Raw genomic sequence first — 14,849 nt, 5'->3', positions numbered from 1 at the left:
AGTAGCCGCTCTTCAGGTCCATCGATGAGAAGTACTTAGCGTTGCACAGCCGGTCCAATGTATCGTCGATGCGGGGGAGGGGGCAGACATCCTTCTTCGTAATGCTGTTCAAGCGGCGGTAATCGACGCAAAAGCGAAGGGTGCCGTCTTTCTTTTTCACTAGGACGACTGGTGCTGCCCAGGGGCTCCTTGATGGCTGGATAACGTCGTCACGAAGCATTTCATCAACTTGCTTGCGGATAGCTTGGCGTTCTAGCGGCGATACGCGGTAGGGACTCTGTCGCAGTGGTCGGGCGTGTTCATCTGTGACAATGCGGTGCTTGGCAAGCCTGGTTCGTCGCACATTCGATGCTCATTAGAAGCAATCGTTGTACTTTTGAAGAAGACTACGTATTTGGTCTTGTCTGCTCCGTGGTAATGCTGGGTTGATATCAAACGTTGGTTGACGGCGTTGGTCAGATGGTTCTACGGGTTGGTCGGGTAGGGCAAATATGTCTCTGATGTCTGCCATCTCGTCGAGGAAAGCGATCGTCGTACCTTTGTTTAGATGCCGGTATTCTGCGGTGAAGTTGGTTAGCGACACCTGGGCTCTGTCATTTCGGATTTGGGCGAGTCCCTTGGCGACGGCCAGTCCTCGATCCAGGCGTAGTTGGGTGTTCCCCTCGATGACGCCTTCGGAAGTTTCGATGTCTCCAGTACCTATACAGGCGACGACACTTGATCGGAGTGGCACGCTCAATGCTTCGTCGAGGACGTTTAAGGCAACGTGATGAGTCGCTGTCGTCGCTGCAGATATGGCTTTGTCCGTGGAAAGCTTGATCGACTTAGATCGAAGGTCGATGATCGCTCGATGTTCATTCAGGAAGTCCATTCCCAAAATCACATCTCGCGAGCATTGCTGTAGGATCAGGAAGGTTGTCGCATAGGTTCTCCCGTTTACAATAACTCTCGCAGTGCAGCGTCCTGACGGCGTAATCAGGTTGCCACCTGCGGTGCGGATCATTGGGCCATCCCAAGTTGTTGTTACCTCAAAAGCGTAGCTTTTTGGCTTGTTGGTGCATGATCATAGCGAGATAATATAGCCAGAAAAGGACAGGACACAAGAAGACACGAACAACACGAGACCTTCCTGAGTCGGACAGCGAGTGGGCCGCTCATGATAGAGTAGTCAGCTCCCGTGTCGACCAAGGCAGTAACCGCGTGACCGTCGACCGTAACTTCAAGATCTCTTGTTCGCGTTGTCGTATTGTACGTTGTCTTCGGTGTCCGATCTCGGCTTCGTCGAGTAGTGAGGCTGCGGTGGGCGCACTCCGACGTTACTTCACTGGGCAGCGGTAAAAGCTTCAACTCTGGCCGCGTTGTCGTCGTCGTCCTCATCGTCGTCATCGTCGTCGTCGTCATCGGTGTTGTCGTCGTAGTTGAGGCATGGTCTTGAGTACTCGTCGATGGAGGATCTTTGTCATTGCGCTTAGAAGCAACCTCACCTCCAGAGGCTGCTTTATTCAGTTTAACCTTCGGGGGCTGGGGGAGTGTCCACGCACGACGTAACCTCGGTTAGGAGATACAAAGAGTGGTGACGATGGCGACGGAGAACGTGACAGGCGGCTCGGCGATGAGCATCCTTCCCGACGCAAAAACTCCTCGATTTCGGCTGGCTGCTGGCCGGGTCGGGGTCGTGGGGCGTCGTAAGAGAACCCTCGGATGCCCAGTCTTCTGTATGGGCAGTGCCGGAGGATGTGACCGGCTTTGCCACAGTGGAAGCATAATGGGCGGCGCTGGTCGGGAGTTCTCCACTCGTCGCATTTCCTCGGCTGTGTGCGACGCTTGTAGGACGGGCGGATTGGGGAGAGAGGGCGGCGGTCCAACGCAGCTGGTTGAGGGCGATAGGGGCTTGGGTCCCGTCGTCGAGGTGCAGGACGGCGCACAGCTGCGGCGTAATTCATGGCTGTGGGCTGCAGAGGCTGCGTGGAGTGCTGTGTCACACCCAAGGCCTGTTGCACCTCGTCCCGGACGACGTCAGTGAGCGATGAAAGCTGCGGCTGCGTTCACGTTGGCAGCAACCGTCGCAGCTCTTCTCGCACAACTTGACGGATAACCTCCCGCAGGTTATCGTTGTTAGCGGTGTCCAGGCAGTTTGCTGAGAAAACGCGCTGCTGGCGGCCGTACTGGCGGGCTCGGGCATCAAGTGTTTTTTCCATCGTGGATGCCTCTTCTACGAATTCCACGACGGTTTTTGGGGGGTTACGGACGAGGCCGGCAAAGAGTTGCTCTTTAACTCCTCGCATAAGCAGCTTGACCTTTTCTTCTTCCTTCATGCTCGAGTCGGCACGCCGGAAGAGACGCTTCATCTCCTCAGTGTACACTGCAACGGTCTCGTTTGGGTGTTGTATGTGAGGCTGTAGCAGCTGCTGGGCTCTCTCCTTTCTGACGACATTTGTGAAAGTCTCGAGAAGCTGCTCCTTGAAGGTTTCCCAATCCGTAAGGCTAGCTTCCTCATTCTCAAACCAGATTCTTGCTGGTCCCTCCAAGGCGAAGAAGACGTACCTAATTTTCATGGCGTCGTCCCAGTTGTTAAAGAGAGCCACACGGTCGAACTGTTCCAGCCATTCTTCGGGGTCGGCGCCAGGCGAAGCGTCGAAGGTTGGTGGCACCCGGGGCTGGTGAAGAATTACTGGAGTCGTCGTCTGGGGCAAGCTCATGGTGGATGTTGCTACTGGCTTTCGCTTCCGAGTAGGGTCAGGCAGCGTCCCGAACTCAGGTGCGTCCCCTAGCAGACGTCGGCTTGCGCGGTGGACTGGAGTCACGTCCTCCCGTGAATGGCTCAAAGGGCTGGCGTCGCGACTTGCAGGGGGTGTCCGGTACATGGAAGGCTACCCAGCACCTCCACCAGATGTCACGTTGTAGTGACGGCAGTCCAGCGTTCAGGATGACAGCAACAAAGACTTTCAAACGAAGCTCTTTATTTGCGCTGTCTTGCGCCCTCAAAAGAACTGAATCACTCGGCGGCGGCGTAAGCAACAGGTGTGCTCGGCGGTTGTCGAACTACGAATGGCTGCTGCTCGCGGCATCGTTCAATTTAAAGCCCGCAAGGAAACTTCGCGATAACAGGTCGAGATCATCTTGAGTAATCTGGAAACACGTAGATGCAGCTGTTCATGGCTGTGAACAATCGAGATTAGACCGGTCGCTTCTCGCGTCACGAACAAAAATGATAACACCCCTTTTCTGCGGCCTTGCGCGAACGAACGGACGCTACAAAGATATGAAGGCAATACTATGCTTTCCCAGTCTAAGAGCATGCAAAGCCTTCAGGGGCGCTATGCCGGAAGGCCCGAGTTTGGCGCTCGCCCGAGTTTCATCCGAGTTTGCGATGACGGCAGTCAGTGAACGAAGATCGCGCGGAACGTGCGCAGGCAGCGGACAATAAAATGTAGAGATAAAGCCACGTAAAGGCGATACAAGCGCACCCTGCGCGCCTGTTTCACGCTTCAAACACAATACACTGCGCAATACCAGGCCGCAGCGCTACCTGAAGTTATCAGCGCCATATCAGCAATCGCGAAATCGTGACTTCTCTGCTATCTATCTGCACACTCGCCGCTAGCTGTTTGACACGCCTTTTCGGGCGCGTCAAAGGCGTGCCTTCTCTTTCAGGCTCTATCTGTCTCTCCATTTTCGAAGACGAACAGTGCGCACTAGGTGCGCTCTTGTATCAACTCTTTCTCTTCTCTCGAATACGTTATAAGGCAACAGATAATATTATGAACTTTTTGTTCATTTCCAAATATATTTTAAAATATGAATCCAATGAAGCATTGTTGAAAAGCATAGCTTTAGGAAATTAACAAAGATTTGACACTTTCTGCCGCTAGAGGCGATAGTGAGGTTATTGCTTGCAGCGTGGCTTGCATACGAACTAGAGCGGCAACCCACCGTGTCGAAAACGAGAGAGCTCCTGCGCTGACACGCCGCCGGTAGCGCTGCCTTCGACTGGAAAGACTGGGCAACTACTACACGCTGAATCTGTCTTATTTTTCGGCCATTGCGATAATATATTTTATTGTGTCGTATATCAAAATATAACAGTCATGCATCTTCTCGCTTGCATAATAAACAAAAGCAATAAACTGAACTCACTGCACCCCCGTGTCACTGCTGCTCTCTGCAGTGACCTCAGGTGGAGCTCTCCGCTGCTACGGCCGCTGCCGCACCCCGCTATGGCCAACCATTGCATTTAGTACGCTCTTGGCGAATCTCAGCGGTAGAAATTGGCCGTGCGAGCGGCTGTTATGCGGTGTGAGAAAAAAATTGTCGTTTGGCTGTATTCAATTATTCATTACGTATGTCTGTTGTGTGTGACGCCTCTTTAGTGCACTGCGAATGCGAAGAGCGTGCTACCCAGCGACACAACTCATCCTATGTCATCAGACGCTGACTAAAAGTTGGGAAGGGGGTGGCGCGCGTATCTGCGTAGTATTTGTTAATGTCGCGCACTTCAAGGTTTTGCGGACTGGTTTGGTCACTATAACGTCGATCGCCGTTGTATACCGCAGGGACATCGCATTAATATCATTCGGGCAGGTGAGGGATCCTGTTTGTAATAATGGAATCGGACTTATAACAGAGAAAGGTGTTACGGTTGTGAAGTACGCAGTGCTTGCGTGCTGGAAATTACAAACACTTTATTGCACTGGGTCTGGAGCAGCAATCGTTTGTCGATCCCAGATGTGTTTGACACATTGATGCTGAGCTTTATCACCGATGAAAAGACGGCCAAGCCAAACACCTGTGATGCGATGTTGTTGGAGTAGGACGTGCTCCAAGCACCGGTTCGCCGTCGTGCTCCGTGTTTGACGCCTTGCAAGCAGGTGTGATGCGCCTTCAGCGTTGTGCTGTCTTACGTGGTTGCAACAGGCTATAGCGTTGTGCAAGCTCGGTATGCGAGCGAAAAAATCGGCGGCTTTCGCCACGTTGCGTGTCCTTCGCAGAGGTGTTGAGATTTATCAGCGATGACGTCCGTTTTGCCTGTTATATTTCGATGGTCAACATCGTCGATGTCTGTCAGCAATCAGCACAGCCGCGCAGCATACCTGTAGCCGGCAGGGATGTTGGGAGTGGCCTACCCATAGCGCGTACGCCTATAATTTATGTACGGTACGCCGGGGGCGTGACCAATGGTTTTGATTGAGAGGTGAACTCGGAGCTAAACTCGTGAACGGTGAAGTGCCCCGAATTCATCTCGGGACTGTCATGGCGGCAGCAGCAGCAGCCTGGGTAATCGCTTCCTCTGACGACAGATGTCAGTACGGCCGGCTGGACCCGTTTACTGCCTTGGCCGACGACGAATTCCAGCGACATTTTCGCCTCTCCAAAAAATCGGTACGATGGTTGTGTAAATAGTTAGGCGACGACCCACGCCTGCGCAGAGTGCGTACCGGGCTTCATTCGCTTTCGGTCGAAGAGCAAGTCCTCTGCGCCCTCCGGTTCTTCGCGACCGGGAGCTTCCAGGGGAGCGTCGGCGCAGAATGCTTTATTGGACGCCAATAAAGCACTGTGAGCCGCTGTGTGAGGGACGTCTCCGACGCGCTTATCGACGCGGCTGTGCAGAAGCGGTGGCTCGCTTTGCCCACGACTGCGGCCGAGCGTGCGTATGCTTAGGAGCATTTCCTTCTCCGCGGCGGCATCACAGACGTCGTAGGATGCGTCCACGGGACCTACATTGGCGTAAAGGCCCCTTCGAAGTCCAGCCCTGACATGGTGAAGGCCAACTATTTCACGAGGAAGGCACATTATGCATTGAACATTGCAATCAGTAAAAAATAATTGTTCTCGCCAAATCCTTTGGGCTACTCTACAGCACAGTGCCAAAGTCGGCCCCAGACTCTTTTGGCGAAGTCTGGATCAGCCGCTAACCGGTTCCAGAGAACAATTCATAACATGCCAGGTACCTTAAGAGAGGCCGACAAAAAAAAGTGGGCTCCTCGGCAACGGTGAAATCGAAAGTTGCAGATGGCCACTTGTTAATCGGGCCACTGCAGAGCACTCACCACTGTGCTAAAAAATTAAATCCGACGAATGAATGTCATCTTTCGCACAAACCTCTCACTTGCATCTAAAAAGTATAGTCACAATGCTGCAGAATCGGGAAGATAACCGCCACTGCTGACCAAAAGCCGGTGCGAGCTCATTGACAACGAATTTCGGACAGCTCGCATTAACGCGGTATGCATGTAATGAAGAGATGCATGCAGTTCATTTCAGAACACAGCATAATATTCAAGCGATTCTGAACAAAACGAGTTTTCTCATTCAAGTCACGCGAAATTCAACTTGCGATGAAAAAAAAATGTGAGACAAAAAAGTTTCACCATGCGGGATTTGAACCCACGCGGTCCCATTGCCTGTCGACTATCCGGAGCGACGCGTTAGACCACACGGCCACAGATCAGCGCGGAGTGATACACCTCTCTTTATTTTTTTTTGCGGACTACTTCCGTAGCCTTCACAGTGTTGCACATGTACCTCGTCGCCATTGGCGGTCAGCTGATGACGGGCGTTGGTAGCGTTCCCTCGCGGTACAAAGCAAAATTTAATAATGCATAAATCACTCCAAAGCGCTTTAAATCCAAATCTTGCACACTATAAAATGCTTATAAAGGTGTACTAAGTGCATTATAAAATTCAACAAACCTCGTTTGTATAATTGCACACGCAGTGCACTTGGTGGAGCGACACACAAATAAAAGTGCACCGGCGGTTGGCTCACGTGACCCGTTCTTTGTAGACCGCCCAAGAAGCCGATGAGGTGGCGCTGATGTGATGATAAAGCACGGAATATATCCAGATAACCCAATGAAGTTTGAGGCGTGACGAGGGTGGGATTTTGTCTTGCTACCATTAGTTCACTCATCTGAGGGCGTCGCCAGAGCTCGGGAAGATTCCGAGTTTCAGCAAACTCGGGCCTTCCAGCATAGCGCCCCAGGTTAGTTTTCCGTATGCGCCCGACGACCCGGAACCTTCAGCTAATAATTTGAGGTAGTGCTCTCCGACATGTATTGCCCTCGATGGGGGCTGCACACTGAAATAATTCTAATAGGTGGAGGCCTCCGATAGTGACAAAAAAAAAAAGGGCAATGTGGCAAGGCTGCGTTTGACTGCCTGCCAAATCTAAAGCCGAGCGGCATCGCGTCTTTCTACCACCTGTAGAAGCAATTGCTTAAAGAAGTACCCTTCCTTTCTCGTGAATCGAACAGTGAGTCATCGGTTTCGCTCGCCAAGAAGGAAAACGCTGCACAAAACGAAACGTCATCCGCGTCGCCGCGGGCTGCACACTCTTGCAAGACAGCGCCATACGCAGCAGCTGCATCACACGAGGGAGATGCTTCACGCAGAGAGCCGCGGTCTCGCATGCGTAATTAGACGAACTGGGAAGAATTTTTAGACGTGCGTATCTCAGGGCACAGGCGTGTTACTAAAATTTTACAAAATGGGGCAAATGCCTTCAAGTTCTCAATAAATGAATGAATGCTAACTTCAGGCAATCAAAAGTTAATTAATCATTTTAGATAATTACTGAATTTATGCGGACAATTATTACAACAATTTTCGTCCGCCTAGCCGCATTACCTAGGAGCAAATGCGGCATTAGCGTACGGCGTTTCGCATTTAAAAAAAAACGGTTGAACCTAACTTTGAACACCCTCTATAATGTATTATGCACCAGTGCAATGGTTTTATACATTTGTACACTGATATAATGCATTAACAGACATTTCCCGCTTCTCCAGAATTATTTCAAAGGTTGACATCCGATTTTCTGTTACTAAACTTACACAGCGCCGGCAAATTCATGCGCGTCTGATTTTTAAAAACCCTGTGCTCTAAGACTAAAAATCATTCTTCCAAGTTTATTTCTTCTCAAGATCAAGCACAATCATTTTTATAAGCTTTACATTATCTTACGCACACAGAATGAAACAGCAACCGCACTCTTCTTTTCTTAAAGCTGGCATTCCTCTCTCTAATAAGCGCCGGTGAACTCGAGTTTTAAAATGCGGAGTGCAGTTCTCAGTACTGCGCCATTCTCAAAACAAAATACTATACCTGCGTAACGCCTTCAACGAGCAGCGGTATTAGAGACACCGATATCAATATCAGCATGCGCGTGTTTAACGCCTCTTTTTATCGCTTCATTTCATTCATGTTCATTTCATTCAGGCTGCGATGCACGCAAACACTCCGTCTTTATGCGAAGCATATTGCTAGAGCTACCACTGACGCCGTCGCCGTGGGACCCCCACGTGACACCGTGACGTCACACCACGTGACATCGGATGAGAGAGCCGGCCTCCACCCCGCGCCGTCGCCGTGGGACCCCTAGCCGTCACACCCGCGCATTTCGAACGCGCGTTCACACTCGGTGTAGGTGAAACGCTCGCTCCACCGGGCAGGCAGACGCGGCTTCCGTGGCAATCCAGGCGCTCACCCAACGCGCGTCTCGGGGCGTCTCGGGGTTAGTCGGCGTTCCACTGTAGCCATGCCGTTGCCTTCCCCCACGACGAAGGCTTCTAGTGGTTGTATTAAAATGACCAAGTATTCAACCAAGGAAAGTCATGTATTACCAAGCCTAGCCACTAATATGCTTCGCATTCCCCAGGCTTAGCCAAGCTGAGCCTCAGCAATTTTTTTGAAACCGCGATAAGATACTGAAGGCATTCTGCACAAGGCATTCACACATTGTTGACTGCAATCTGTCGTTGAGACAAAGGAAGGTTTGTGAGGACTATTCGCTGGAGAGTGCATAAGCGATGTAACTGTGTACACCTAACTTCAAAAGTATACGCCCAGGGGGGTTGCTTGTGAGGCCTGCAGCACGTCTCGTTATGCATCCTCTGCTACCGTAACCACTCGAAGGAGGAAAGGCATCGTGTCCTCAATCCTCCCAAGATTTGGACTGCTAGATATGCTAGGGAGCCCCGCTAAACAATTTGGAAGCGAACTACATGGGCTGCATACTTCTGATTGTGGGTGTATGTATATGCAGCGTACGCATTCATTTCGTGAATGCTCGACGCGTCATAATGTTCTTTCATGAACAGCGTATGTGGTTTGGTTTGGTTTATGGGGTTTAACGTCTCAAAGCGACTCAGGCTATGAGAGACGCCGTAGTGGAGGGCTCCGGAAATTTCGACCACCTGGGGTTCTTCAATGTGCACTCACATCGCACAGTACACGGGCCTCTAGAATTTCTCCTCCAAAGAAATTCAACCGCCGCGGCCGGGATCGAACCCGCGTCTTTCGGGTCAGCAGCCGAGCACCATAACCATTGAGCCACCGCAGCGGCTAACAGCGCATGTACTGTTGACCTTCCGTATTTAGGTTTCAATCGTCTTTGTGTTCAATAATGGGTTACCGTGTAGTCCAAGGCTTTGAACCGTCAGTGTGCTCACTGTCAGTGCGCGCAACATGGTTCCTGGCCGCGTACCAGGACAAACACTGCAAGTCGTAAAACTTACAGAACGGTACAGCTTCTACTTTTAGCTGCATATGATTTTGCACAAACGGGTACTAAAAGCAGAACTGTTTCTATCAAATGTACCGCACTTTGATATTTTACTGTGAAACACAGTGAACAAACACCGTTGCCGCTTTCAAATTTACAGGAATTTGATCTGCCCTATCTTCTACGAGCCCAGCTGGCTATCTTCGCTCGTAGAACATGTCCGAAAAGCCTATTTATAATAAGGGAGTAATTACTCATTGACATCCACCCGAGCGCAGCGAAACGGCTACAAAGGAAAGCTATACAGCTTTCTCAGAAACTTCGTAGCTAAAGAAAAATTCGTCCTGGTCCGGGGTTCGAACCCGGGACCACCGCTTCACCGGAGCAGTCGCTCTACCAATTGAGCTAACCAGGACGGCAAGCTTATGGTTGGGCGAGAGCGAATTGATCAATAACTCGAAGTGGGAACTGTGTTGGTCAAATGTTCAGGGGAATCCCCCAAGGTGGAGTAGATTTGTAATAAGGGAGTAATTACTCATTGACATCCAACAGCTTACTCGTTAGCTTTCCTTTGTAGCCGTATGGCTGCGCTCGGGTGGATCTCAATGAGTAATTACTCCCTTATTACAAATCTACTCCACCTTATGGGATTCCCCTAAACATTTGACCAACAAAAGCCCTTTTATCGGGTCAGCACCAAAGATAAGGACGAACTTAACATCAGGCTGATAAAACAATTCTGAGAGAACAAGAACTCTCGGTAGAAGCAACTGGTACACGTATGGTGTGCAACCGTCAAGCCTCCGTATTTAGGAAGCTTTATTTCACGTTCAGCCGTATATGGCTTTGCTGGTTTTGATGTTGATGGAAGGAATTCCTTTTAACTTTTTTTTGCAATCCTTTGTCTCGCGAGAAGGGTTCGCCGATTTCAGCAGCTGTTCGCAGACCGCCGGCAAAGGCACGCGCTGCAGTTCTGGAGCGATCACAGCTCCTCCGCCGGAGGGCAACGCGTGACAAGCACGTGACCGAGCGGCTTTGCACCTCGGCTCATTCTCGCATGCAGTGTTGTGCCTGTAGTATTATTACTTTCTTCCCCAATCTGTACTATGCTGGACACATTGCCTATAGAAAATAAAAAATTTAAAGAGCGCTAAGTGAAATTAATTCATTTTACTTCTTTCCGACTTTATCACGATTTTGGTGCGGTGACCCTGGCCATAAGCGGCTGAAATGCGGCTTGACTGAACCGCGGCACCTGATTTTCACCAGTAGTCTTGCCGTATTGTTTAGGAAGCACTAAAATAAAGGAACTGGATATAAAGAGCGATCCCCTTAAAGAAACATTCAGCAATGTGTACAGGAAACAACAACAAAAAAAACAAAAATGTACAAACAACACTCTTTGTGAAAACGACCATAAACACCACTTGAACAGCAAAAGACTTAATTTGACCAACAAAGATGGCGAAAGAAATGAACAGGAAAGAAAAAAAATTACGGTGCCGCTTACGTCTTTACAGCGGAATGCCATAGCATTAGATTTCCCATTTGTCGCACCTTCTGTTGCGACTACTTTGTGACTCTTTGTCAGTTTCTTTGCTATTTTGTCACTTCTGGCTGCAGTAGACAGCACCAGCTTTGCTGTGACGGAACCGACATTTGCGTGTATCACATTTTTCTCTGACTTAGAATAAATTGGATTCGCCATCTTAGTCACTGTTTCGAAACTACGTTCTTCTCAACCCAGTGGGCACGTTGTGACGATGTCACAAGCTAACGTGACCTCTCTCGAATTAGAGACGAAATAGCGAGAAATCGTGCACACCACGACAAAGGAACGAGGACGAGACACAAGCGCTAACTCACAGCTGAAATTTTAATGAAGCCAGGAAGCACATTATATAAGGTGAAATTTCAAGGGGAAAGAAGGGTGACAAGGATGAGAAGGTGAACCTTCTCATCCACCTTCTCAAAAGGAACTTCACCTTATATCCTTCTTTTCCCTTGAAACTTCACCTGACATAAGGTGCTTCCTGGCTTCAATAAAATTTCACTTGTTAGTTAGCGCTTGCGTCGCCTCCTCGTTCCTTTCTCGTGGTGTGCATGGTTTGGCGGTATTTTTTTCTCTAATTCAAGTATGCACCAACTAGCCCAAAAAGAGGTGTTAGTGACCTTTTCCGGCCAATCATTAATTTAGGTTTGGTTAGGTTTACTGTTGCTCAACGTCGCAAAGCGACTGAGGCTATGAGGAACGCCGCAGTGAAGGGCTCCAGAAATTTCGACCAACTCGTGTTCATTAACATGCACTGACATCGCACAGTTCCCGGACCTCTGGAATTTCACCTCCATCGCAATTCGACTGCCGCAATCATTAATTTGAAGTCACACTTGTCATGATGGGCAGGTTGCTCAGAATGTTATGGTCAGGTTGCCCCTGGTCACGATGGGGCAGTTGTCACGTCACAAGGTCGGGTGACCTCTCTTTACCAACCAGGGAGGCCCATCAGGAAACGTTGGGATCACGTCACAGTGTCGTGCGACCTATCTCGAGCAATCCGCGAACTTAGAAAACCGCGGAGTTCTGGCCTGACGACAACTCTAACCCTTTCACATTAAAAATCGATAACTGAATCACGCGTCAGAGGCGAGCGTAAGAATCCTTAGGTATTAAGTACAGGCTTGGCTATAAGTTTCAAGGCCACAGGGGCTCTTTTGAGTCGTGTATCTGGCCTTTACGGCTCCTCCTGAACCTCAAAATTTCTGGAGGGTGAGAAGCCTCAATTCACCCCTGGGGATCTCAATAGCTTCTTAGGCACCCTCGTACTACCTAAATGCTACCCCGTCAGATGGAAAATTTACATCAACCCTGTACCCTGGACGCTATCACCAATGGAATAGGAATTCATTTACTTGTTTCGTCACAAGGCGTGAGAAGAAAAAAAATGACTTACACACGATATTGAACCCGCGTTGAAGTTAGCCGTGTCGATTGCAGCGCCGTAACGCACAGCATAGCGAGAGGAGCAAGCAGTTTTGGGGGCACTCGGGGTGCTATTCCACGCCACCTTCCTGAGCTTATTGGCATGAGCTTCTGCGCTTTGTCGAAGCCACACGTGGTGCGTGTCAGCTATCTGGGTTATGTCTGGAGAAGCGAGGCAAATAGTGCTGTCAACCAAACGCGTGCTTCTAATCGTTCAGAATGTGCCCTAGCGTTTGTAGCAGCCCAAGCGACTGACGGCAGCAGTTTTTAGTCTCCTAGTGGAATAACAGCAGTGCCACCTGGGCAGCGCAGGTTCTCTATATCAGGCAGTAAGTATCAAATGCCACAGAAAAATACATCAAATGAATAGAAGATATTGTTTGAAGAGTTTAAGCATGAATCTGACGGTCAGCTTATCGTTGTTAAGTACAAACGGGGGTTATGATCAAGAATCCTGAATTTATAGCTACTACTGAAGAGGGGATTCATATACGAATCCGTACTGCGCGTGCCTACGGAACGGACTATTATTTTAACAGACGCGGTATCGCTTAATGACCTAGATCGTGTTTCCGACAGGACGGCGTATGTCTCAGGATTGTTGATACAACAACTATCCTAAGAGCAGCGTAGATATGCACAGGCAGTGCGCAATTCTTCATATTCAGTCACTCTCCTATGTCTGTTTAAACGCGCACGCACATGGTTAGCGTAGCTAACGATGTGCACGCAATCTTTCGCTACTGACACACAAGTCAGTAAACAGGGCTTGCATGGATGTGAATACTACGCGCATACCTTACATTCGTAATCACATCTTTCCTATGCTAAAAGTGTTTTTCACATGTATAATTTTACACTCTGGCATATCCGTGCACTTTCATGCATTCAACTTGAGCGTACAACTTCTGGTTGCGGCCCATCTATGGAATAAACTTGATAGAGCGACACACTAGAGACATCTCCATCGCTCTTGATCATTTTTTTATTATCTCCCTATGCGTCAAGAACTGTGATGCACGCAGGCGTTCAGTACTCCAGGTATTTTATAGTATCGCAGAAACAAAAGAGAAAAGTGAAGTTCCCGAGAGTTACCTGCGGTTTCGACAACACACTGGCACAAGCAAGCTGCAGCGCCTTGCTACCGGACAGAGCAGCAGCAGAAGTACGAAACGGCGCTGAGCCGTCACAAGCGCACTGAACGAACCATGGGCGAACCCCTGGCATCGGACCAAGCGTGCAGAAAGTGAGGAAAGCCTTTATTGCAGGTGCGAAGCCTATTCTTAGACCACTCATCTACAACTCTTTCACGGGACACTGCACGAAACATCTTTTAAAGCAAAGCTCCAGATCTATGACTATCCATGCAAATTTTTCTGCGTGTGTGGGCAAAAAGGAACCGACACAGGAAACGCCTAGAGAAATCTACTGCAGGCAACTGTTCATAGGGCTCGCAAAAGCGCCTGCTCGTCGTAAAGGTCAGAGCAATTGTCACATCATCTTTCACTGACGTCACTTCCCAGTCTGTGTTTGTTTGGCTGAAGAAGTGCCTCGAACAAGTCTTTTGTTATTCGCGGAGAAATACAGGCGACCGCTTACCCGCCGTCATCCAGCTGTGCGCGCTATCTGGTCCGTAAAGTGGCAGCCCTGTTGCCTTTTTCGACTGCTCCTGGTCCCTCATTGCGGTGGGCATGGCTCCAATTTGTGGCGAAACTTGCAGAAGAAGCTAAATCCTCTTCACAGAAGCAAGAGGACCAGCTTTAAGTTAAGCGTCAAAGCAGCTTTCTAAAACTGCGGCCTCGGTGTGTTCAGAATATACCGACGAGTGATGGCGCATTTTTTTTTCAAAGATATATTTCCCCACAGTGTCAGTTTCTTTTGTTGGCTTTGCTTCCAGCTCAGAAGTCGTGCGCAGATGCTTTATGACAGTTGCTTTCCACAGGTTGTTAAACTACCGCCTTGGGCGCCACCAAACGGAGTATTTTGAAACGCAGCTCTGATTTCTGCCGCAGTCTTCTTGCTCCTGCTTCGTTTATTTTTTTTTTTATTGCAACAACTGACGGCAGCCGGAATGTGCGGGCTCTTCGAGATTAATTGGTTTCTTGGGCGCCGAGCTGTCGTGAACGGCGCTGTGCGCACTGCAACGGCGGCGTCTTTTTCTACATCGTGCTATATTTTCTCTTTTATTTTGACTGAATAAAAACCACTCCTTCTATGAGATAAAAAAAGGAGTTTCTCGAGGACGGTTTTGTGACTGAGCAGCAGTGTAAAAATTAAGAGTCAACGAACGTGAAAATACACCGATTATGTTTATTCCAAAGCAAGAACCGGCGTAATGTTTAACACGTCCTCTATTACTTCAAGTCC

At 49.4% G+C, this 14,849-nt stretch overlaps 1 protein-coding gene and 1 non-coding gene across 2 annotated transcripts in view; both read right to left on the bottom strand.

Moving 5' to 3' along the window:
- LOC149361177 (monocarboxylate transporter 14-like) overlaps nt 1-14,199 on the bottom strand; it is a 100,759-nt gene extending 86,560 nt beyond the window's left edge. The window contains exon 1 of the mRNA XM_089569460.1: nt 14,082-14,199. Coding sequence (XP_089425586.1) covers nt 14,082-14,175 — 94 coding nt within the window. The 5' untranslated portion in view covers nt 14,176-14,199. The remainder of the gene's footprint in view (nt 1-14,081) is intronic.
- TRNAT-GGU (transfer RNA threonine (anticodon GGU)) lies at nt 9,844-9,917 on the bottom strand. Its single transcript has one exon. It is a non-coding gene; the product is annotated as a tRNA-Thr (tRNA).
- Nucleotides 14,200-14,849: the final 650 nt, after the last annotated feature.

The sequence above is a fragment of the Amblyomma mixtum genome, chromosome 2 (genome assembly GCF_055824585.1).
Source record: "Amblyomma mixtum isolate Tamu chromosome 2, ASM5582458v1, whole genome shotgun sequence".
NCBI classification, from domain to species: Eukaryota; Metazoa; Arthropoda; class Arachnida; order Ixodida; family Ixodidae; genus Amblyomma; species Amblyomma mixtum.
The sequence above is the reverse complement of the archived record's forward strand: the minus strand, read 5'-3'. Positions and strand labels throughout refer to the sequence as shown.